Source organism: Accipiter gentilis, chromosome Z (genome assembly GCF_929443795.1).
Source record: "Accipiter gentilis chromosome Z, bAccGen1.1, whole genome shotgun sequence".
NCBI lineage: Eukaryota > Metazoa > Chordata > Aves > Accipitriformes > Accipitridae > Astur > Astur gentilis.
This window is the reverse complement of record NC_064919.1, coordinates 51,221,031-51,245,033: the sequence shown is the minus strand read 5'-3', so window position 1 is coordinate 51,245,033 and position 24,003 is coordinate 51,221,031. Positions and strand designations below refer to the sequence as shown.

The 24,003-nt window shown below is 37.3% G+C and overlaps 1 protein-coding gene across 4 annotated transcripts in view; it reads left to right on the top strand.

Moving 5' to 3' along the window:
• Nucleotides 1-24,003, top strand: part of DENND4C (DENN domain containing 4C) — a 79,083-nt gene that overhangs the window by 10,202 nt on the left and 44,878 nt on the right. For all 4 annotated transcript variants that reach the window (XR_007505185.1, XM_049796532.1, XM_049796531.1 and 1 more), the window contains exons 2-4: nucleotides 14,724-15,051; nucleotides 22,448-22,700; nucleotides 23,745-23,814. Coding sequence is in view for 3 of the 4 variants with exons in the window: in XM_049796532.1 (XP_049652489.1) it covers nucleotides 14,741-15,051; nucleotides 22,448-22,700; nucleotides 23,745-23,814 (634 nt within the window). In the remaining variant the exon portion in view is untranslated. The remainder of the gene's footprint in view (nucleotides 1-14,723; nucleotides 15,052-22,447; nucleotides 22,701-23,744; nucleotides 23,815-24,003) is intronic.

Genomic DNA, 24,003 nt, shown 5'->3' with positions numbered 1-24,003 from the left:
AGAGAATCAGAGGAGTAAAAATGAGAAAACTGGTGGGCTGAGATACAAGACAGGGTTGAATCTGTGTAAGCACTGCTCAGCAGTAACAAAAACATCCCTGAATTATGAACACTGTTGCCAGCACAAATCCAAAACATATCTTCCTACCAGCTACTGTGAAGAAAATTAACTCTATCGCAGCCAAAACCAGCACAAGAGGAAATAAAGATTTCTTGGTTTTGTGATGAGTTTCTGTGTAAAAATCAATGTTCTGGTTGTCTTAGAAATGATTGAAAATTTTAACAGAAAAGAAACAAGAAAATACAAGTTAGATTTCCACAGAATGACAACATTTTCTTGTCTGTGAATAAAAATTAACTTTGTCAGTTAACTTAAGCAATATTTTAATGTTTATTCTGGAGCAAGAGTTGTAGTCATAATGAAGAGTTTGAATCACTTTACCTGTATGCTTTTGCAGATACACAGTCCACTTGATGACTTTTATTTGTGAATGCTTTTTGATTTCTGTACTTTAAATATTGAGATAGCTTTGCTATCCTTTAGGTGGCTTTGGTCCATTTTGTCCTGGCTTTTGGAGTTGTGACTGGACTGGAGTGTGGTTGCATGGGTCCTCTTGTGAATATTCCTTAAAATAAATTAGAAGAGACATGGGAGGCAATCATTGATAGTTACTGCACTTTCTTAGATTGCTATGATCCTTTTCTCTATTAGCCTTTATCTAGGATTTAGATCCTAAGCGAAGAGCTTGTCTTTAGAAAGCTTTGCTAAAACATTTGACAATACAGAAAACCCTTAGGAAAGTCGAGGGCATAAATTTTCAGGAACCATACTCCTGCTTAAGCTTAAGCTTATTACACGTGATTTACGTTTGTGGTAACTTCATTGCGGGGTGACCTGCAAAGTGAGTGGTGTAGAGGGGCTACTTGGAGCCCCTATGGGTTAGCCTACACTCTTTCTGCATTTGCTGCAGATGCGCTAACACAAACCCTCACTGCAAAAATGTGCTGCAAATCAAGATCGTGGTATGCCTGGTGCAGCATAAAGACCAAAAAGACAGTTCTTCCTGTAAGATTCTCACTGTCGCAGCATAAGACCAAAAGCATGAATATTCTAACCGCTGTCAAGCGTGTGGTTTGGACTTTTTTTAAGCCATCTTGGCAAAAGAGAGTTTCTTAATGAGGAGTTGGCAAGAGGATTAAAAGGCAGACTTCTGAAGTGTTAATAAGCTCCTGCCAAGCTTGAAAAACAGCCGAGAAGGAATGAAAATGCTGACATGAAACCAAGTGATTTGAGGCTGGTGTCGTAGGCCAACCAGAAATGGGAGTCATCCTCTTGATAGCCAGGAAAGGTGTTCAGTGGGGCAGGGATAGGCCGTGAGGCTCTGAAAGCGTCGACAGAATGGCCTGTGTTTGGTGTGATAAAGCTGTCAATGGAGAGACCTACAGAGAAGAAAGATGTCGTCCTGCAGTGTTGTTTTTTTCCTGAAAGATAAAAATGAGTAAAATCATGTTCCTCAAAACCAGTGAATGTGTTTTCCACTCGGGATTTGTGGAGCCCTTAGGAGATGTTTTCAAGTGGCATATGGCTGATTGTATTGTAGGCAGCTAAGAAAAATGAAATCAAAGCAAGATTGTGTGATCTGGCAAATCTCTGTCCCTGGGGATTCTGGCAAAATAATTTCAAAGCTAATACCTATTTCAATGCTTTGTAAAGAGAGCAACAAGAAAGCGAATGTCTTAAACTCTTACAGCTTACTTTGAGTAACCTCTTAGGTGGATTTGAAGCAGAACATCTTTTCTTCTCTCCTTTGACCTCTCAAAACCAAAACATAGTCTGGCCTTACCCCAACGAAGAATGGGCACCAAAAAAACTACAAAAAGCAATCTAGGAGAGTTGGGCTCCCAGAAGGCACTTAACCACTAGACTATTGTCTCCTGACTTTCTTCACTGTTTTATTTTTGTTTCAGGCTACTATATTTGGTTCTGTTCCAAAAGAGTTTCCAATTACAGAAAGAGTTCTCTAACAAAGAATGTTTCCAGGGCTGCAGATGTTTCACTCATTACATAATACTGAGCATGGCTAACCTTTAAAGCTTGCAACTGGGGCAGTAAGTGCATTTTATAAAGTACTTCCCTTGCTCTGAGAACTGTTATTATTATTATTATTATTATTTTAATTTTCTCTCTTGGACTGTTTTGTTTACAGCATCTGGAGTAGTTGCCATCTTCTGTTATGTGAAAAAACAATCTGGGTACAACACTGATAAAACAAGATTAAACTGGCTTAATAAATGAGTATAGCTGGACTGCTTGCTGATTATCATTCTTCCCATCTCACATCTTTTCCATTTCTGTTTTCTGTCCTTGGCAATAGAACTTAATTTACTGGTACCAAACCTGCATTCATTGATTCCAGCTGCTTCTCCTCAAGACTCTGGAGGTCACTTCAGAATTTGTTTTTGGCCTCAGATGTCTGTAACCACTCCAATTTTTATACCATTGAACAACTTGAAATTACTGTACAAAAGGAAAACTTGAACTGGTGAACATGGCAGAGATAGTCTGGATAGCCTAGAGTTGGGGTTTTTTCTCTCTTTTTTGTTTTCTTTTTCTTTTTTTCTTCACTTAGGATTTTTCTGAGGGGCATTTTCATACTCCTGAGCATCCTGGATTACAGGGCCCATTAACCTAGTGATATTTTCAGTCATTTAGAATTTGTAAGTAGCTGTTCAAATTGCTGTCACAAAACTGTGCTTCTGAAAGCTTTGTTATGTTTGATACAAGCATTTATATCATAACATCATTGCCCTACTGTTTTGTAGCAATGGTAACTGGTTTTGCTGAGAATCACAAAAAAATCGGACTAAAAGCACAGTTCTGCTTCCTAAGACAAAATCTTAAATCGTTAGTAGTTTGCTTTTGTGTCTTATCTGAATAATTGCAATTTATTAAACATAAAGCTGTAACTTTGTTACTAGTTCCCTCCCTTCCTTTGATAATTTTTGCTCCAGCAATCCAAGGCATTGCATGCAGGACAGGAAAACATAGAAAATGCAAGGAAAATTCAGGGTAATGGAGAATAATAATATATTTTGTTTAAAGGCAAAAATTATTTTAAAATGTTCTCCATTTGTTTCTAAAACAGGTCTGAAAAGCTGTAAGACTTGTGAGTAACAAAATTGATGCTGAAGTGGCAAACTGTATATGCCTTACAAAACCAGAGAATTATTGCTATGTAATTATTGCTTAATTATGATACTGGATTTGCAAAAGTCAGTTCATTTCCTCACCACCCCTTCTTCATATGAAGCACGCTATTGCATTGTTTGAAGGCCCACAGTTTGACATTGAAAAGGAAAACTAAGTTGGAAGAATACAGACACCTGTTTCCCATTATATCAATGATGTATTTGTTAGTGGCTCTCATGAAAATGTCAGTTACACATCCCCAAAGAGAGATACCAAGTATCTGTCTTAGTCAAGTTTTAAAGAATTATGGATGTCTTTGGCCATCATAGAAGTTATAGTTAAAATTGTGAAAAAGATCTTTTCATTTCCCATCTGTGGTGTTCTAGCCCTTGGTCTTTGATTTTTGACTGCTAATGTGATGTTGAGATTTTTTTTTATTTACTCAATTTATAAAATACAGTTTGTTTTTCAGCATTAACTGTAGAGCTGTGTTTGATATTTCAGGAGCTTAAAGCAGAAGGGATATTGTTCTCAAAACATTCATAGTTTGCAGAACTGTGGTGCTCTGAAAACTGTTTTTTGTATAGGTGGGGGAAAAGAAGCAACTGTTTCATCAAGTTGTTTCTAGGCTTGGTGCCTTTGCTTCTGTAGGAGTTTCTTACCTGAGGTGATTTGATGAGATATTTCTTCCCCTTTCCTACTGTAGTGCCCTGATCTGTGTGGAAAGCTTTAGGAAACTTGCCCACCAAGCTGATTACATTCATTTTATGCGTGATTTTTGTGTTCGGGTGCTGTCAGAAAATGATCTGGTACACAAACAGCTAATACAGAGTCAATGTATTTTTCTTTGAGTATGTGCAAATTTGCAACAATTTAGCTATATGACACAAAAAGCCAATTTAGATTATTTGCAGTACTGGACCTTGATACAACTTGTTTTCTGGATGAAGTTCAACTAACTGATAAAAGCCATCCTATAGCAATACTTCATTAAGTGTAATTGGCAAGCCTTTTATCTTTCACCTCGTCCTTATTTTTCACAATGTTACAGACCTCTCTACATGATAATTGGCTTGTAGCTTGTAACCTGTTTCAGTTGTGCAACCATTACATTCTCAAATGTTTGCTTGAAAACTGCTACGAAGGAATGGCCCTGTATTTGCATAGGTGCATGTTCAGACCCAGGCGTGGGTGACATCTGACCATTCTTGTTCCACAGCTGGTTGTGTTAAGACAGGTAGAAGGTGGGCATTGCATGTCTGCAAAGTTATTTTTGGAATTCTAGTTTTTCTAATACTTGTGTGATTTAGTCAAGTGACTGTAACTGTTATTTCATGTCATAATTTATGACAACGTTATATGCATTCTGAAAAAGAAAGCCTTTAAACGCATGTCTAGGGATTCTTTTCCTCTTATTACTGACCAACTGTGACTAATAATCTGTGGACTACTTTTTTTTTCTGTTTTAATGTTGTTCAGTGCTAATGGTATGCTTGAAGTAATATTGCCTTACCTTGTCTTTTGTTGCGGTGTGTGTGTATATATATGTGTATGTATGCATTCATAGTACATTCTTACACATAGTAAAATGTGCTTTGTGGAACTCGTATATAGACACATCCATGTAACTTCCCTATGTGTTGCTAATGACATCTTAAGTGTTTGACAACCTCCTTGGTTCATCTGAATTTGTTTAACATTCTTGAATAGTCTAGTTTATAATGTTCCATTCTGTAATAATTTTAAATCATCCGTGATGCATATGCAAGGTGTGATTTCTGTTGTCCTGCATGCACTGAACTGAAATGCATAAACTGGAGTTGCACACTTAACTGAGTAGAAATGGGCTTGCTTAAAAGTGACTATGGTACAGACAGGCAGACTGCTGTGAGTAATTAATAGTGAAGATATGCTAGAATGGACAAGCAAGTGGAGTGCAAGCTCTTTGGGAACCCTGTGTGTGTACTCCAGTATGTTCTGGTTATTAAATGGTAACATTGGTGACTGTGTATGCTGCTTACATTTAAGCCTCTGTGGGTATGTATCTGTGCTAGAATCGTATCTGTATTTTGTGTTTAAAAAGAACAGTCTAAAGTTTCAGTTGCCAAGTATAGTCCATGATTGCATGGATTGCATTGCTCATTGCTTTTCAAAGTGTTAGCTTCCATGTCTTGAAATCCAGTTAAACAAAGACAAAATTTGAAACAATTAGAACAATTTGAGGCAATTAGAACAAAAGCAATCATTCTGATGTATTGAATACAGTGAACATTGAGAACCACCTTCACTGTGTTCTTTCTGTTGGTATGGAATACAACTATGAAATAGTTAAAAAAAAAAAAAAAAAAAAGCCGAAGAAAGCATTGTTGTTGATGCATTTCCACTAATGTAAAGTTTGAAAAAACAGTATTCTTAGTATTAGTACTAACCATTATATCCAACAGTAGTTTCAATCATTTAGCATTTGTATTTAGATTTTGTTTTTACAAACAGTACTAGAGACAAACTCTTGAGTGTCCAGATCCTCACTGCTGGTCAAACTTGCTAAGTTGAGGCCTTCAGGTTCTACCTTCTCCTGTCCCAAGTGACTAAACTTTATTGTTCTGATTTAAGATCACCTGTTTCTGAAAAAAAAAAGTCTTTTTTAATTGGTGTCATCAGTTTATTCACACCAACTTTGCCATGCCGTTATCTTCACAGCTGTTGCACAATACTGTGTAAAGATTTTTTTACCAAGGCCTGTAGTGACAGGATAAGGGGCAACAGTTTTAAACTGAAAGAGGGTAGGTTTGATTGGACATAAATAAGGAAGACATTATGATGAAGGTGGTGGGGCACTGGGACAGGTTGCCCAGGGAAGTTGTGGGTGTCCCATCCCTGAAAATGTTCAAGGCCAGGTGGGACAGGGCTTTGAGCAACCTAATTTAGTGGAAGATGGCCCTACCCATGGCAGGGGGGTTGGACTAGATGATCTTTAAAAGTCTCTTCCAACACAAACCCTTCTGTGATTCTGGTATTTGAAATGTATGCAGAAAGAAGGGGGGCAAGCTGAAGGCTTAATGCATCCTAGCTGTATCTCTTTGCTGTGTATCACAGTGATTTAGCTTCTTCAAACATGTCTTTAAAGGCATTTACAAATTTGTTTTATTTTCTTTCCATTTTCAGTTTTAAGGAATAGCTGATAGTGCTTTACCTGAAGAAGTATGCTGTCTTGCTGGTTACCTTTTAACTATCCAGCATGTGTGCTTGTTAGGTAATGCTTTTAATGTGAACTGGGGACATTTCCAAAGTCACTCATTGAAAGACGTTCTGCACTGGCTGCTGTTGTATAAAATTAAGATATGACAAGCATCAGTGAAGATTCTTTTATACAAGGGGGAAACAAATTTTTCTTCCTGTCCTTTCACCAATAGTTATTTAATCTCAGCAGACGATGAAAGAATGGTCTGTGTGAATAAAGAATCAGATCTCTCCCTTCTCTACCCTTAAGGAATGTTTCTTTCTGGATTTTCAGAAAGGTAGACAAACTTTGCCTACCCTTTCTCTCTTCTCATTAGTTCATTGGAAATAATACAGAAGTTCTATGTATAAAGACTTGGTCACATAGCTTATAAGTTCAGTACTGGGGATTGTGGTGCCTGTGGTAGTCCTTGTGTTGTCTGTGAAGTTTTGCCTAGCGCAGTGGTTGAAAAACATAGTAATACTTCTCTTTTACTCAGATTGTAGCCAGTAAATTTTCCAAGTGTTGCAGATGACCTCCTGACACGCTGTCTCATATCCATCCAGTAGAGTCTTTGTCTTTTAAATTAGTTTAGCAAATCCAGTGTCTTCCCCTATCTTTTAGGCCAGTTTATTTTAGGAGTAAATTTCGGAGCATAACTCATATACATTTTTCTTTTAATTCCTTTACTGCCAATAGCCAAGTATAATTCACTTGCAAAACTAAGCATTTGTGTACAAGTCCTGAGTTGTATTTGACATATACCTTGCTTAAAAATCCTAACTGTGCAGGCTGTTTACAAAATAGATGTTTCAGCCACAGCGCACAGGAACTGCTGAAGTTATTCTTCAGTCTGGAATAAAACTTATTTCCTATGCAGTCTGGTTACAAAAACATTTTCAGTTATGAGAAAGTATCCCCTCTTGTCTAAGTTCTTCAATCATCTGTGTATGCATGCTGTAGGCGTCACACACCAAGCACTTTGTAAGTAGTAGTTTCCACATGTAGTTTTTGGGCACTGTCAGTATCTGGAGGAAGATGCAAGCGAGTTGAATAAATAGCAAAGTTCTGTGTTAGCCATTAACCACTTGCAAAAATACCTTTATAATTTCCGTTCTTTGACCATCAGTTAACCAGTATTTTCAGTTAAATAGATTTCTGGACTATGATTATATTGAAAATAGGCTAAAAAAGCTTTTTATGGCTTTATTTGTGATTCCGGGTCAAGAATATCTCAGTTCTGAATCTTCATGTGGGTAGTGAAGGAAAAGGTCACTGATCGTAAGAAAGAGTTGGTCTTTCTTATAAAGTCTTGTTAAAAAGCCACCTGCTTTTTCAAGTGAGCACTGTATAAGATAATACAGTTACTTCACTGCTACTTACTGGTGTGTACGTTTCTTCAGTTGCAGAAAAGATTGTGTTTTGTCTATAAAACTGACTGCCATCTCTCTGATGTTAGGCTTTTACTGATCTGATTTCATTTCTTTCTAATGGACACTTGCTTAGAGCAGAATTTTGAAACTAGTGAGATTTTTGTAAACAAAGTTCAAGTCTATTTCATAGACTTTTGCTATGTAAAAAAAAACTTGGGAAGAACTTTTTACATTCAATTTGTGTATAGTATGTAGTGAGTTTTCTTTGCGGGTAGTAGAGTGCTCAGTGATGAGGAAAGAAGATGCTTTTAAGACTTTACCAGGTAAAGTTATGCTAGTTGGCCTCCTGAGCTTTATGCTGACTTTTTCTTGTGAAGAGGTAAGATCAGCACTCCAGTTAGGAGTGAACCAAAAGAACCTTTGATATCCACACACACTCTTGACATAAATTTATTTTATTCTTTGTGTGCATTGAGATACCAGTACTTGTACCACTTCTTTCCAGAAGTTGAAAGGAACAAGCAATTACTCAAGGATTTACCTGCACATAAGCCTGAAAAACAACTACCTCTGAACCCATTCTGTGGGGGGTTATTCTTCCTCTGGAGTCAGCATGCACACACAGGTTTCCAAGAATACCTTCTCCTTAGTAGTGTCAGGTGTAAGTATGGCATTTGTATGTAAATTATGAGATTGGCATTTGTGACAAACCCTTTCCCTTGGTTGCTGCTGTATGCAGGTTTTATGTTTTCTTCAAGTCCCCTTGCGAAAAACTGCATTTACCTGTACCATTTGTTTCTAGACTTAGGCTGGCTTTCCAATCTAATTTTAGAGGATAATTCAACACTTGACATATTTTTAAGATTAGGACAGACCTGTACTTAGAATTCTAGACTTGCATAATTTTATCACAGGTTCAAAGTGAGATAGCATAAATTATGCCATGACTTTTTAGGAATGAAAGACTTTAATTAAAAGCTCTTCTGTGAAAATGGTCTTTTGTCTCTACTAGGATGACAGTTCCTGGAAAGTGGAGGACTATGTTTTATTTTCTCCACTACTATTTTTTGAGGAGGTCTAAACTGTGCCTTAGAGGTTGGTTCAGAAGTGCCCCAGTTTCGTTGATTCAACATGGTAGGCCCATGTGGTATTGGGACAGCGTTGTATAGTGATGACAGTTTGGTCCAGAAAAAAAGATGGCTGCAAAAGTTCTGTTGATAGGCCAGAAAGGGGACTGTAGTTGGAATAGAGTGTTAGACTTAAATGGCTATGTTGCTTGTGGTTTCTGACTTGGTGCTGTATCTGCTCTGCACAACATTATTTGGCAAATTAGTTATGCTGATGTCCAAAGTGTGTTTAAAATAACTTTCTGAAATACTTGAAAACTTTTAAGACTATACACACTGCCTGCCAGATCATCTTCCTAGTGTCCTTTCCAAGAGCCTTTTTCAGAAATGAAGGAGGTGGCCTAAACATTTTACAAGGTTAATGGATCTTGCATCTCAGATGCTATTTTCAGAACAGATTTTTCTTTCAGTGAATACTGTCTTCAACTAAAACACTGAAATGAAAGGCTGGAATCATACTCTCTGACTTTCTAAAAAGACAACAAAAAAAAATTGCACATCATGCATGTTTTCTCCTAGCAACTTTCTAACATTTAGTAGTATTAGAAAATAAATGAAAATTTCTAGGATATTAAGGTTTTAGCATACTAATTGTGCTGCTATTCCTTTTTGCTGCATCTGTGTCCTTACGTTAGATGAGCAGACAAGCACTTTCCTGTAATTCCACCCTTGAGAAATGTAGTGCTCACCGTACTTACATTGTGGAGAATTCTAAGCAAATGTTATTTTCACTACAAACAACTGGTGCAGTGGTAAAGCAAATGATGTCATTAATGAATCTGAATGGAGTAGTCATGGGAAAAGAGTTGTGGATCTAACAATGTTAAGATAAATATTTGCTATTACTCAAAGTATGACAGGTAGCTGAAGCAGATTTCCACAAATGAGTATGTGTTAGAGAAGTCTTCTTTTTCTGTGTTTTGCAGATAATGCAGGAGAAGACTTTTTTTATATCTAAAGAATAGGAGTTCTTAGCTGTGGCAATCTCTGTAAATGAAGACTGAGAATTTTAAATTAGTGATCACCATTTTGGAATTTAAAAGCTTGTAACTGTTATAAAAGCAACATAGCTATGAAATAAAATACAAATACAATACTTATTTGCATTGTCATTTTTACTTCGTTATACCTGTTTGTAACTTGCTCACAGATTTTTGTATCTTTGCAAGAACAACTCTTTGTTGTGGTTCAGCTAACTGTAAATAGAGGAAATAGCAGTCTAGCTATATTGAAAGAAAAATCTAACTGGTGTTTTAGCAGCCAATAAACTGAAGTAATTTCTAATAAAGTATTTTTTTAATAGTTTTTCAAAATTCATAGAAGAGATCTTTAGAATGGAAACCTTTTCCCCAAGGCACTTTCACTATAAAATCTCTCCTTAAGAAAGGGCTATGGCCTAATAGGAAGCTAATAGTTGCGTTGCTATATTTTTGATAGAACATTATGGAAGAATTGTAAAATTACATTTTGGTTGTGAGAAAGGCTGTTGTCTTTTTTGAGAGGTCAGCCTTAAATGGACTGTGGGAGAGGAGAATACTTTGCTGTATTTCTGGCACTTAGCAGTGAAAAGAATTTATTTCGTTTGCTCCTGCATATTTTTTCTAAATGGATCTCTTGACCTAGACTAGTTGTACTAAGTATGTTTAAATGTTGCCTGTACAGGCTGGTTTTGTTTTTCATCTACCAAGCTAATTGCTTCTAGTGGGAATTCCTTTTAGAAAAGCATGGGGATTTTAAAAGTACATCTTTTATTCTGAAGACTTTTTTTTTTTTTAATTTAAAAAATAATTTTGGTCCTAAACTGCTCATAGCAAACTTTCCTATTGTGGCCTATGAGTGAATTGGAAAACTAACTTCACTTAAGTAATGTCTCCATAGCCCTTATGGATCTATATGGACTTGAAGGTTTGTAATTCCTCAAAGGGTATTGCTCATGTTCTTAAAAAAGAATTCCCAATTTTTGTTTTCAGTTTGACTGTAACTGAAGTATCTTTGTAGACTTCAAAAGATCTTTCATGAGACTTGTATGTTGGGGTTTTTTTCAATATATCCTGCATTTTCATCATCCAACACCAAGGTGGCAGTTTTTATTTTTAGAATTTTTTTTGTATTTGGGTTTTGTCCTGCAAGGGAATGGGGTGTTCCAAGAAAAATCCCAATGTTGAGTTTTTCTGTTAGTCTTGTGAAGTACAGAAACCTACTCGTAGGAAACTGACGAGGGAGGGTATCTATTGAATTATGTTGGGGAAAACTTGCCATGATAAAACTTACAATAGAAGGTCTCTTAGAAGAATGTTTGTTCCCTTTTCTTGTTGTTCCCACCAAGAGCAGCCGTGTGCATACTTATTCCTGTGTGAGGTATCACAAAATAGTGGAAAATGGCAGTGGATTCATCTTGTTCCTCCACAAATCATATGTTTATTTTTTTCCTGCAGTTCAGAAGGCAAAGTATCCTTGGACTAACTGAATTTGCTGTTTCCATGTGTTTTGGTGTCTATCCGAGAATTTATAGTTTAGTGTCTATTTTTATTTATAAAGCTATTGTATTAAAAAAGATAACCATGGCTTAACTAAGAGCTATTACTTTAAGGTATCATGTTGCTTTAAATCTTTCTGAAATTGGGGAATAAATTCTTGAAGAGCTGAGTTGTACTGCTTAGTTGAAATCTTACTTCTCTTATCCTTGTGTAAAAGGAAGGGAACTGTTTTGAGAGGCTCAGAACATTTTGAAAAACTCGCTAAACGTTGTGCTGACATAGGAGGCTTGTGTGCCAAGTTTCTCAGCTGAATTGTCTGGTGACTCTGATTTTTGCCTGCCACATATTACAGGGTTTCTGTGAAATAAAACATAGCCATGGCTAAGAGAAAAATATAAAATCATAGATATAAGTATATGCTCCGTAGCAACCAATTGCTACAGTTTTATTGATCCCTACTTGTAAAAATTTGGGAGTGGATTCTCTTCTTTTGTATTCTAACCTTCAAAATCTTTCTATTCAAGTTTTCAGGTCCTTCTAATTTTTTCTCCCTCTGTTTACCCAGGAAACCTAAATTTTGACTTTAAAACACATTCAAGGATAACATTAGTGGAATTCCAAGAACTACAGCTGTGATTAAAAGTACAAACTGTTGTGAGGTTTCTGACCTTGTATGCTGTTACTGTTTTATTTCCTGCTCAGTGTGCTAAAACTAAAAGTGGGCAACGATTTTAATGTTACGTTGAGAGAACATGATTTTGAGCTGTGTGAACATGTAGCAGGTAATAAAAGGCTGGATCATTTAACAAAGGTTTTGGTTTTTTAAAAAAACCCATCTATATGATGCCAACTGTTTTGCTGTTTTCAGCAGCTTGTTCCACTAATTTGGTTTCATGTATGTGAAGTGCAAACAGCACTTTCCAGATTACACGATGTTCTGGCTCAGGACTTTCCTTTAAGGGGAGCAGGGAGAGGTTTGTTTATTTGTTTATTTATTCATTTACTTTTATAATTCTGTGAACAAGTCCAAGCATCTACAAGGCAAACTGAAACATCTTAGACTTAAGAATTTTATGATTAATCCAGTCCAAGTCAGTGCTGCTGCTGAAAGGGGTGTAGTGCTGCTGCTTTTATGCTGACACAGTGAATCATTGGAGAACTGCTCCAGTTGAACACTCAACAGGCTCTGCCAGGTTAGCGTTCAGCCAGAGCAATTCCTTGTTCTAGTTCACTACATGGTTGCACAAACTATAGTTCTGGACAAAAGTGAAGGTGGGAATGAGCAGTGGTAGTATAAGGACCTTTTAACGGAAGCACCAATTTATATGAGATTAAGTTGAAGCCATTACTTCTGCATTTCATATTGACTTGCTTATTTGTAAAGGGCTTTATGACTAATTTCATGTTGTTTATGACAGCAAGAAGGGTAAACTGCTGCAAGTTCTGTAGCTGAAAGTGATTCAGAAGCTTCACAAGTAGCTATGGCTTTGGAGTAATTTTGTTACTCTTCAGGAGACCTAGGCACCAAACATCTGACAAATCGAATAAACCTTTTATTGTTCCTGTTGATATGGCATCCATATATTTTAGGCCTGAAAGCTCAGTCATGTGAGTAGGTGTCCCATGGCTTTGCCTTTTCAGGGGAGCCAAACACTTCTCTGTCTCTTCCCAGGATCTCTGTTTATGGATTGCCCTACAAGAGCTGTTAGCCAAAGTGTTTAGAGAACCCTGAAGTGGTGTTGTGAAAATCATTGTGGAAAAATATTGCAGAAGAGAAGAGTCTTTTAAAAGGTATAGGCACTCTTCTTTCAGGTTTGAAAGGATTTGAAAAGTTGTCATATCAGTGTTAGAAAATAAAAATTGAGTTAGTTGGAGTGTAGAGGTACTACAAATTTGCATGACATTACCTCCCCTCCCCTCCCCTCCCTACTTTCATCTCATGCTGCAGTACCTTGCAATATAGTGGTTGGCACCTAAGTTGCATAAAGTTATGCTAAGATTTCTTAGTAAGTATGTAGCATGAATAACTGATTTTTCCTTCAGCTGAAGGAACGCTTTTGATGACAAGTTTTAGAAGTTTTTGTGAAGTGTAAAGATGGAAAATACTTTTTCAGTATAATTTCAGTAAGAAAGAGCAGGATAAGAACAGGAGGAGAAACTAGGTTGCAGGGAACGGGATTATACTGTCTCTGCCAAACCACCTTTCTGTTAGCAGAGGCCATTATTTCTGTAGTTATCAGACTAGGACATTCTAAATGCAAGCACTTACTATTTGGTAATACACATGGATCACTATTCCTTGGTACGTGGGACCTTAGCAATTGTAGCAGTCTTGCTTTCAAAGATGGGAACCAGACTTCCATTCTTGGTTAGCTTTCTAGATGGGATCCCCAGAAATCTGGTGATGGGAACACAGGGATCTAAAAGAAGGTGGTCCCTAGGTCCCTGAAGCGGTGTAATAGTATTCAGGTTTATTGCTTTGCAACTAATGTTTAAATATCACTAAAGTTTTAAAAAGATTGGTATTTCATGAGATTGCATACTTGAAACTGTACTTGTGATATTTGAGCATAGTCTGTCAGCTAGTTTTGTTCTTAATAGAACCTTGGATTTCACAGCTTTAAAATCATACGCTTAGTGAACATCACTGGTGTTAGAAGAACAACTCTTTCCAGATCTGGAATGTGCAGCGAAGCAGTGATGTGTACTGCCTGATCAGCTGATGAAATGTGGGTTTGGATGTGTGATTTTTGTAAACGACTTCCAGATGTTACAGTTGCCAGCCGAATGTCTCAAGACTGCACTGTTAGGCCTTGATTATGAAACAAAATGGATGAAATGTGCAGAAGATAAACTAGTGAGCCTATACTTCGAATTATTCTCTCTCCAAACCCCCCCCCCCCCCCAAAATGCAGCACAATTCTGCAGTCAAATTACTCACTAAACAATGGCAGAAAAATACAGATGCTTTTAGTGCATTAATTTATAGCCTGTGAAGAGCTTCAGTGGTCTGATAGCTAATGCCAAGCAATTTTCTGTGTAGCTGCTGTGTTAGGAGCTCTGAGTTCTTATTTCTCACTTAAACTTCCTTGTGCTAAAACATGACTGTTACGGTGCTAGAACTGAAATCCAATTACTGACAATACTACCTTTTTGAGCCACAGAAGTCAAAGTTTGTTTTGGAGTTTCCCTAGAATTTTCATGAAATCTCTGTATAGGAGATATATTTTTTTATTTGCAAAAATGTCTTTAAAGGTTTTAAATCCTCTTACTTGTTGAGGGAAGGGGTTTAGCTTGAAAGCAGAGTGTTTGATTTCTCTCTCTTTATTTTCCCCAGGAAGTACTGACATAACCATGATAGAAGACAAAGGTCCACGAGTGGCTGACTATTTTGTAGTGGCAGGGCTCACTGATACAGATACTGCAACCCTCCTGGACCAAGAAATAAGCCGACATGAAACAAAGTCAACTGGTCCAAAGGCTCCAATTACTGATATTGCTGTGATAATTAAATCAGCTGGTGAAACTGTCCCAGAGGGATACACCTGTGTTGAAGCCACCCCTACAGCCCTTCAAGCCAACTTAAACTATGGAAGTCTAAAGAGTCCTGAACTTTTTCTTTGCTACAAGAGAGGCCGGGACAAACCACCTCTTACTGACATCGGGTGAGATTTCTATGACAGTTCAGTTTCTCCTCCAAAAATGATCAAATCTTATTCTTCATAGATGATGATGAAAACAGATGTGAGAAAACTTTTGAAAGCATATTGTCTTTGAATCTATATTGCTTATTGTGTGTGTCTGTATAGTATTTTCTTTCTGAAATAAGTTGAAAAAAGTGTCAGTCTTCAGTGAACTTGTCTTTTTAAAATGAATGATAATGTTTTACTTAAAAAGATAGGATAGAGAGAGAGATGGAGCAAATAAAATATGAGAAATGGAAATTCTCTGCTGCAGTTTTATGAATGGTGAGAGAATAGTACAAAATTAATATACAGAAATAGTATAGTGGAAATCCAAAAATATGACATGCTTACTCTGAAAGTGATGATTTCAGAAGGCAAAAATTACCACTTTGTGGAATTCACTGCAATGCTTAAGGTAAAAGATACCACTTAAAAATGGTAGGGCACTGAAACAAAGGTCTTAAAATTATCCACCCACCTAGAATCTTGTAGCCCACCTTACTGTCAGATCAGAGTATTTGTGAGGTTGCTTACAAGTTCTGAAATGATTGGCTGCAAACACTGGATTATGTAGTCTTTTGCTAACTCCAATCACGCTTGTATTTCAAAACCCATGCTTTTTGATGTCTGAGGCGTAACAGTTGTTAATACTGTGTCTGAAAACCTTAGATATAGTCAATGCTTTAAGTTCAGTGCTTAATAAATGCAGGGGGCAACCTGGCAGGGAAGCTGTGAACCAGTTTTGTTACTTACAGGATACTGAGTTTAATGTTAGTATTCAGGACCAAGATCACAAAATCCCCTAGGATCTTGAGGTGTTATCTTATCTTGAGGAGGTATTATAGTCTGTGCTACTAGCATAATGAGGTAATGCTGAATCTGTAATAACTCATGCAGCACTACAGTATTGTCTAAATTGCTCTATATAGCACTTCTCTGGTTTGGGTAAGGACATTGTAGCATTACTGGGGTTGTAATGAGAAAGACAAAATGGAGCGGGGGGGGCTGTTAATGATGGCAAAATAAGGAATGTGTGTGGTTTTCCCCATTTAGTTATTAAATAAATAGTGTGAAGTAAAAAAGTAAAAAACGTGTCTATATGTAAGCTATAATAAATTTTGTTAATTTCAATTGCAAGTTTAAGCACATCAGGGCACAACGCCTACATAGCCTGCTTTTGACCTACAGTTTGAGTGCCAATTGACAAGTAGAGTCCAGTCGGGATAGTGTGTCATGGTTTAAGCCCAGCTGGCAGCAAAGCACCAGGAAGCCACTCGCTCACTCCTCCCCCCTCCCGGTGGGATGGGGAGGATCAAAAATAACGAAAAGCTCGTGGGTTGAGGCAAGGACAGGGCAGGATCACTCACCTCTTATGGTCACGGGCAAAAGACAGAGTCGACTTGGGGAAGAAACAAAATCGATTTAACTTACTACTAATCAAATCAAAACAAGGATACTGAGAAGTAAACCCAAACCTTAGAACACCTTCCCCCCCACCCCTCCCTCCTTCCTGGCTCAGCTCCGCTCCCGGTTCTCTCTCCCTCCTCTCCCCAGCAGCGCAGGGGGACGGGGAATGGGGGTTGGGGTCAGTTCATCACACCTCGTCTCTGCCGCTCCTTCCTCCTCAGGGGCAGGAGTGATCACACTCTTCCCCTGCTCCAGCGTGGGGTGCCTCCCACGGGAGACAGTTCTCCACAGACTTCTCCATTGTGAGTCCTTCCCACGGGCTGCAGTCCTTCAGGCACAGACTGCTCCAGCTCAGGCTTTCCCACGGAGTCACGGCCACCTTGGGGGCCTCCCCCTGCTCTGGTGTGGGCTGCTCCCCCGCTCCCCTCCGCGGGCTGGGGGGACACAGCCTGCTGCCTCACCAGGGGCTGCAGGGGCATCCCCTCCTCCCCCGCTCCTCCTCCCCTCCTTCCGCACTGACCTCGGTGTCTGCAGAGGGGTTCCTCTCACATCCCGATCCCCCTGCTCACTGCAGGTTCCCCCTCTTAAATAAATTATCCCAGAGGCGCTGCCGCCACTGTCGCTGACGGGCTCGGCCTGGGCCAGCCGTGGGCCCGACTTGGAGCCGGGGAAGCTTCCAGCAGCTTCCCACAGGAGCCACCCCTGCAGCCACTCCCCTGCTACCAAAAAAACACGCCACACAGGCCCAAAACATAGTGAAATCTTAGTAATGAAATTAGTTACATTGCAAGATCTCTGCTCTATATTATATAATAAAATAATATAATTATATTGCTTATAATTCAAGTATAATTAACCTGGTAGAGCCTAATTTCAGTTCATCTCAATCATCTAAACTATGTTCTAATCTTCAGTGAAACTCTGATTTTTAAAATAGTCTTTTCCCATGTGTGTGACTGATGCTGCGAGATGAGATAACTGTTACAAAGGAATTTGTGTAGAATTCAGTATGAGGTTATTCTTTGAATGATACGTCAAACTTCAGTAGGTTTTAGCAGAAGTGAGAATTTTTAGAGGGAGTGATTCCTCAAAGGTATTCTTAAACCATTGGTCTTCAGCGTGTGCCTTTATGGAAGTGACTCTGCTAGCACAGTTTATTTTGATGTCTCCCACAACTTCAGGAACTTGAATGCTTGGGTAGATTTCATAAGGAATATCTGATAAGCAAAAGAGGCAAAGAGTTGGCTGACTAAAGGCTTCCCTAACAGAGACACTTTTTAAAACTTTTGGTGGAAAACCGTGGTATTTGGCAAGTAGCATTTATTCTGGGTGGGGTTTTTTTTGTTTTTGTTTTTTTTTGTTTTTTTTTTTAACACAGATCTAGTTCGGGTGTCACACCTAACAAATCATGGCAGGCTTTTCTCTCTGACCAATGATGCATATGAATGTTTTTCCCTTGCCGTTCCTGCTGTTTTGCAACTATGTGCAAGAGATAGTTAGAGCAAGCTTGGTTTTTTTTCCTTTTTTTTTTATTTCAGTGTGTTCAAATGAAAGTGGAGTTTGCACATGAGATGCATGTACAGCCTGAAGGCTAATTTATGCTGTTCTCTACTCTTTTAATTAACAAAACAAGTGTGAAGGAATATTTTCTCTTTGAGCCTTAAATATCAGTTAAGTCAGCTGACATGCTGAGTGGACTTAGTGGGTAGAGTATATCCCTTGAAAGGGCCAGATACATAGTCTGGTGTCAAGGTAGTTTATATATATATAAAGTTGAGTTATCTTGTAGTCAAAGCATTCGGATGATTCTTGATAAATATGTGTGTGTGTATTTCAGGGCTATTTTTAGGGAAACTAATTAAACAAATGCTGTTTGGAAGAAGGAGGAGATAGGGGTACGCTCTACTGATTCTCTGCCATTGTCCTTGTGTTCTGTATTTCTGTGCCCTCCATTCTTTTTCCTTCCTATTCTTCCACTGGTTCTTAAGTTGAAGTGTCTGTAAGCTGCTGGAGTGACTTCCTGCCACAGGTGTTCACTTGCATATAGTTAGGCCATGTGCCATGCCTCTAGATGTTGCATTTGCTGTGGCTGTTTTTAGTTCAAAGAATAAAGGTTTGATCCTAGGACAAGAGATCTCTAAGGTCCTTTTCCTACATACAGCTGTAAAATTTAGTATCTTAAGCTTATATTTCTACAAGTAATTCAGTGACTAGTCATTCTGTTGCTTTCCTAACCAGTATTTTTGGTGATGTTCCAGAAGTAGACAAGAAACAAGATTTGAGATTTGTTTGGGTTTAGGTGCAGTGAGACTTTGAAACAAGATCTCAACTCTCTTTGTTTTACACTTGATTTAGGAATATGGGAGAGCTCCAGCACTTCTTTTCTAAATGGAAGAAAAGATGTCAGAAAAATGCTTTTTAAGTGTAAGTGATAATTTGTAACACTTAACTGTAGAAAGGACCAAAGAAAGAATATCAGACTTATTGTCTGAAGCAGAAGTTCTTGCATTACTGAGTAATGCAAAGGTAACTTGCATTGTGTAAGTAAAGGAATACTGTTTGGTTTTGGGTTTTTTTAAACTAGTGTGGGAAGCTTTAATTTGGTTAGTGATTCTCTGCCAAGGGCCCATTTCATTCTGCATACCTGGTTTCTGAAAATATCTGCAAGATTATCAATTGAACAAATGTTTTTCTTTACTTAGAGATGTATTTCAAAAGTGAAAGTGAACTCAAACTTGAAGAAGCATAATGGAAACTGCATCTTCCATTGTTTTGTATATCCCACTAGTGTGACAACTGCAGGTGGGTGTTTGAAACAGCTTAGGGTAATAATGGTGAAACTAATCACTTGTATGTTTAGACAAATAATAATAGAGGTGCAGTAGAAATAAAAGATAAGTCAATCTTTTCCCTCTGCTTCACCCAGCACTTCTCTGACCCTCCTACTGCCTAGTATATTTATTTTAGTGCCTTTGTTATTCAATACTTGCATACTGCCTTCTCTTAAATGAGACAGGAAGAGTTATTGTAAAAAGTTACTTTGCATAAGGACTGTGAGAGGCAGAAATGTGGTTGGACCTAGAGAAGTCAAGCTGGAGAGCGGCCCCACACAAAGCAATTTGTAACAGTCTGCCTATTTTGAAATGGTTTTCTAGAAGCAAAATTTTCAGTGGTTTAAGGTTTTTAACTCAACAGCTGCAAGAAGGTAGTATTTCTCTTTTCTAAACTCTTTTAACTGATGTATTGAAGTATACCTTTGAATTAGTAAAACTGGTCATGAGAGAACTTCCATGTGCAACGTGAAACAGCCTTATGACTAGATAACAAGATTTTTTTGCTTTTATTACGAAGACAGGACCTAACATCTAGAGGAAACTGTAGGTTACATTTTGCTTGAAATGAAGCTTTATTGACGTTGATAGAATAATGTAGCAAATAAGGTATACTTAGCATCCAGGCCAAAGTATAAGCTCACAGAAGCAGGAAACGAGTCTTAACCCTGATGAGTACTAATAATCGAAGGCAGAGACTGGAAGTTGGAATAAGTAAGAGTAAACTTACTCTCTCAGGGAGGACTTTGTATATACAGGGTGTCATGTTAAATATTTCATGCATCACTTCTAAATGTTTTTGTCTGAATCATTAAAATAATTGTTTAATTTGAGGCATCCATGGGTGGTGGTTTTCTTCTATTTGCTCGTTTTCTTAAATTCAATACTATGCATGAGGTCAGAAAATGGTATAGTTTTAATAATACTTCTGCTGTTATATATGTGAAAGGGTAAGAATTGCTTTCATTTTCTTTTTGCTTTTGGTGGGAGGTGACCCCACTGTTACAATCTTGAGTACTGGTCAGCCCCTTACCTCTTAGAAGTATTTGCACAACTGAGAAATTGTTCAGTCTTTAAGTATCTTTCTGAAAATCCTTGTAGACCTATTAAATTGAACTGCTGGAATTGTCTGATTAATATGGTTTTCCTTCTCAAAAGCTGTCAGCTGACAAATGTTTCTGGAATAGCTTTATATTCGTGGATTTTATTTAAAATACGTGAAACTGAAATAAAGCAACTGAAACTTCCATTGGAGACTGCTCTGTTAATATTCTCTTCTGATTAATGTAAGGCAGTGATGTGAAGAGTTCATGTAAACTTTTTATGCACAATGAAGGTGGGCTGAGACCCACTGCCGTTGTGGTTGTTGGTCTTGTTTGTTTTTTTTGTTTGTGTTTTTTTCAACTTCATGAAGTAGATAACCCAATAAAAGGAGCAAAATACATGTTCTTCCAGAAGATTATTTAGTTTAGAAGTAATTGGCATAGCATGTACTTTCTCTATACGTATCTTGAACCAGTAGGTAGTATATTAAAACTAAAGTTGCAACTTGGAGATACTGGTATTAGGCTGGTTTTTGAATCTGAAATTACAGATTGTTTTAAATGTAGAAAAAGTGTGATGATCAGACTCTTTACAACTGAAACCATTATTGAAGGCAAGTGTATTGTCCTCCATGAACTAGATGAATAAATTTATATGGCAGCCTGGTAGTTACATCAATATACTCCCAACTCATGTGATTTCTTTGCTTTATTAAAGTATTCTAGGACTGTAGTTCACATATATCCTCAATACTGTGACAAGATACGCATTTGTTCTGTGGAATCAGAATAAACAGTAATATTTGAATATTCCAGTTTAAAGATGGATGGTAGTTTTAAGTAATTTGGGAAGTTTAATGGTATGTGGTTTTTTGAAAGTTCTGAGAATTGTTGGATCTGGAAAAGTTGGGGTTTTTTTTCCTAGATTATTCACATGACCTTTTGAAGTTTTCAAATATATACTTACTAGTAGTCTGTCAAACATTTAACCGAGGGGCACAGTAAAAGATACACTGCCTGGTTATTTTTTATTTTAAAGTTGTGATGGACTACATGCGGGAAGCTGCAGGTCACAAAATACAAAGTTTTAATGTGTTACCTTTATCTTAAATCTTGCTGAGTATTGTGAAGATGAAAACTCATTTGAAGATGGCAAGTACTCTGTACATACTGCAGAGAATCAAGCAAATGGAACCATTGCTTATTTGGTTGTGGAATGGGAGATAAAGCATGCCCTATCATAGCATTTATGCATTATATACATGGCAGTGATATATGGTTTGCCTTCCACATTTCTTCTCATGGTCACTTCCTACTAGATTTATGTTTGGGAAAGATCAGAAGGTTAAGTTTTAGTACATTAAGCTGCTGTGAAGCTGTGAAGGACCTTTTTTTTTGCTAAGAATGTGGTGATCTGTGAGTGAACTGGCTATGTGAGTGTTGCTGTATGGCCTTGTAAGATATATTCCGCTTTCTAGGAGTACAGCCAATTGTAGTTATTATTTCTTCCTTTTCTGTGGAATGGAGAATTAGTTTGTCTTTCCCCTCAGCTTCCATTAAGGAATGTTATTCAAACTATGAATGTAAATCATTACTGGGTTTGGGGTTTTTTTCCTGTAAAAATTCATCTAGGAAGCAGACTTCTGTCTTCTGTTGTTCTTTTCCAACAACATTCCTTAAAAGGAAAAAAAAGGCAAGCTTGAAATGACTTTCCAGGACACATTTTAGTGATGGAAATATTTCTCAGAAGTTATCAGGTATCATGTGTGCAAACAAGCTTCCTTTATATTTAATTTTCATTGATCGTGCAGCATTCCTACTAATTCTTTAACTAAATTTTTTTCAGTGTGGCTTGATTTTATTTTTCCATAACTATGATATGTTCCCACAGAGATTTCTTAATAATAATTAAAAGTTTCTGAACAGTTTCTTTGCCTCAAATCGTGCACAACAAGAGACAATGTATAAAATGCATATTAGAATGTTGCAATGATGACATACGGTGCTAACAGATGGGCAGTTTCTGTGAATTTGTCCAAGTACCTTCATATATATTTGAATGTGCATAATATTTTGTTTCCTTTCTGTCTGCAGAGTTCTATATGAGGGGAAGGAACGCATCATTTCAGGCTGCGAGGTGATTCAAGCTACTCCTTATGGTCGTTGTGCTAATGTTAACAACAGTTCAGCTTCTTCTCAACGGATCTTTATCACATATCGAAGGGCTCCTCTAGTACGACCTCAAAATTCATTGGCAGTGACCGATATCTGTGTTATTGTTACCAGCAAAGGAGAAACTCCTCCTCATACATTCTGCAAAGTAGATAAGAATTTAAATTGTGGTATGGTGAGTATTTAAAAGCTTGAGTGTCTCTTTTTTTTTTTTCTTTCTTTCTTTTTTTTTTTTTTTTTTCTTTTTTCTTTTTTTCTTTTTCTTTTTTTTTTTTATTTTTTTGACACCCAACAAACCAACCTAAAGGAGTAGCTCTTTGAACTTTTCTTAGCACTGTTATAATTGTGTTCTATCACTACATCGTAATTCTTTCATTCTATATACCATGTGTGAGACTTCACTTTTGTAGGTTTTGTTGCTCTGATTTCCTTTTGTGTTAGGAATTACTTCTTCATACTGATTACTCACTACTTCAGTTTGCATATTCATGTCTAGGTGCTATTTAGGAGTAGTGTGATGGAATTTTTTTTTTTCTTCTTTTTTTAAAAAAATCTTGTTCCTGCCCCCTCTTTAGTGATGCTGACACTCTGGATGAATCACGAACACTTTTTTCTTAGTTATTAATAATGCCTATGTTAATAAGACATGCAAGAATGATAATTACTGCTTACAGTTCTTCATGTACTTTTTTTTCAATCAGTTCGCTTTTATTTAGTCTGTTTTGCATTTAGTTTACTCAGACTGAAATAAGTGATTTTTTTCAAATGGCAAAGTCTATTTAGACAAACTGCAAAACCACTATGTAAATAACCAGTTTATGGAAGTACGATAAATCTTCAACTGATGATGTTTAGAATTTCACTTCCATGAATGAGGTTCCCATAAAAATCTCCTTCTAAATAACCAAGAAAATGTGAAGCTGCAAATGATCTGCTTCACTTTTCCCTGTTCTTCTGTTGAAATAAGTCAAAGAGTAGTGTGCTGGTGTGATTATTTTACGTAAATGCTGTAATCTCTAAAAAATATGAGAAGGGTGAATTCCTGATTTCATGATTAACATGCACTCAGCAGCCAACCAGTCATTTTATTCTGTAACGCTTTTTATTTAAGCTTCTGCTCTGTTTGTAATATTGGGAGTATATTCAAATGCTTATACTTGATTCCTCTGCTGCCTGTTGTCATCTTTGCTGGTTCTAAGATGAAACTTGTGTCTTCCAGTGGGGTTCCAGTGTGTACATTTGTTACAAGAAGTCTGTGCCAGCTTCTAACTCCTTAGCATATAAAGCTGGTAAGTAATGTTAGAAGCACTGTCTAAACATGCTAACAGAAGGATTCAAATGCCTTGCTGAAATTGAATAATAATTTTAAAAGTTTAAGTGCTGTCTGTCAGTATTCTGTTCCTAGAGCATGTCAGTTGAAATCAACTCCTATAATGCCTCTTTGCAATCCTCACTTTTTCCCAGGCAAAAAAAAAAAA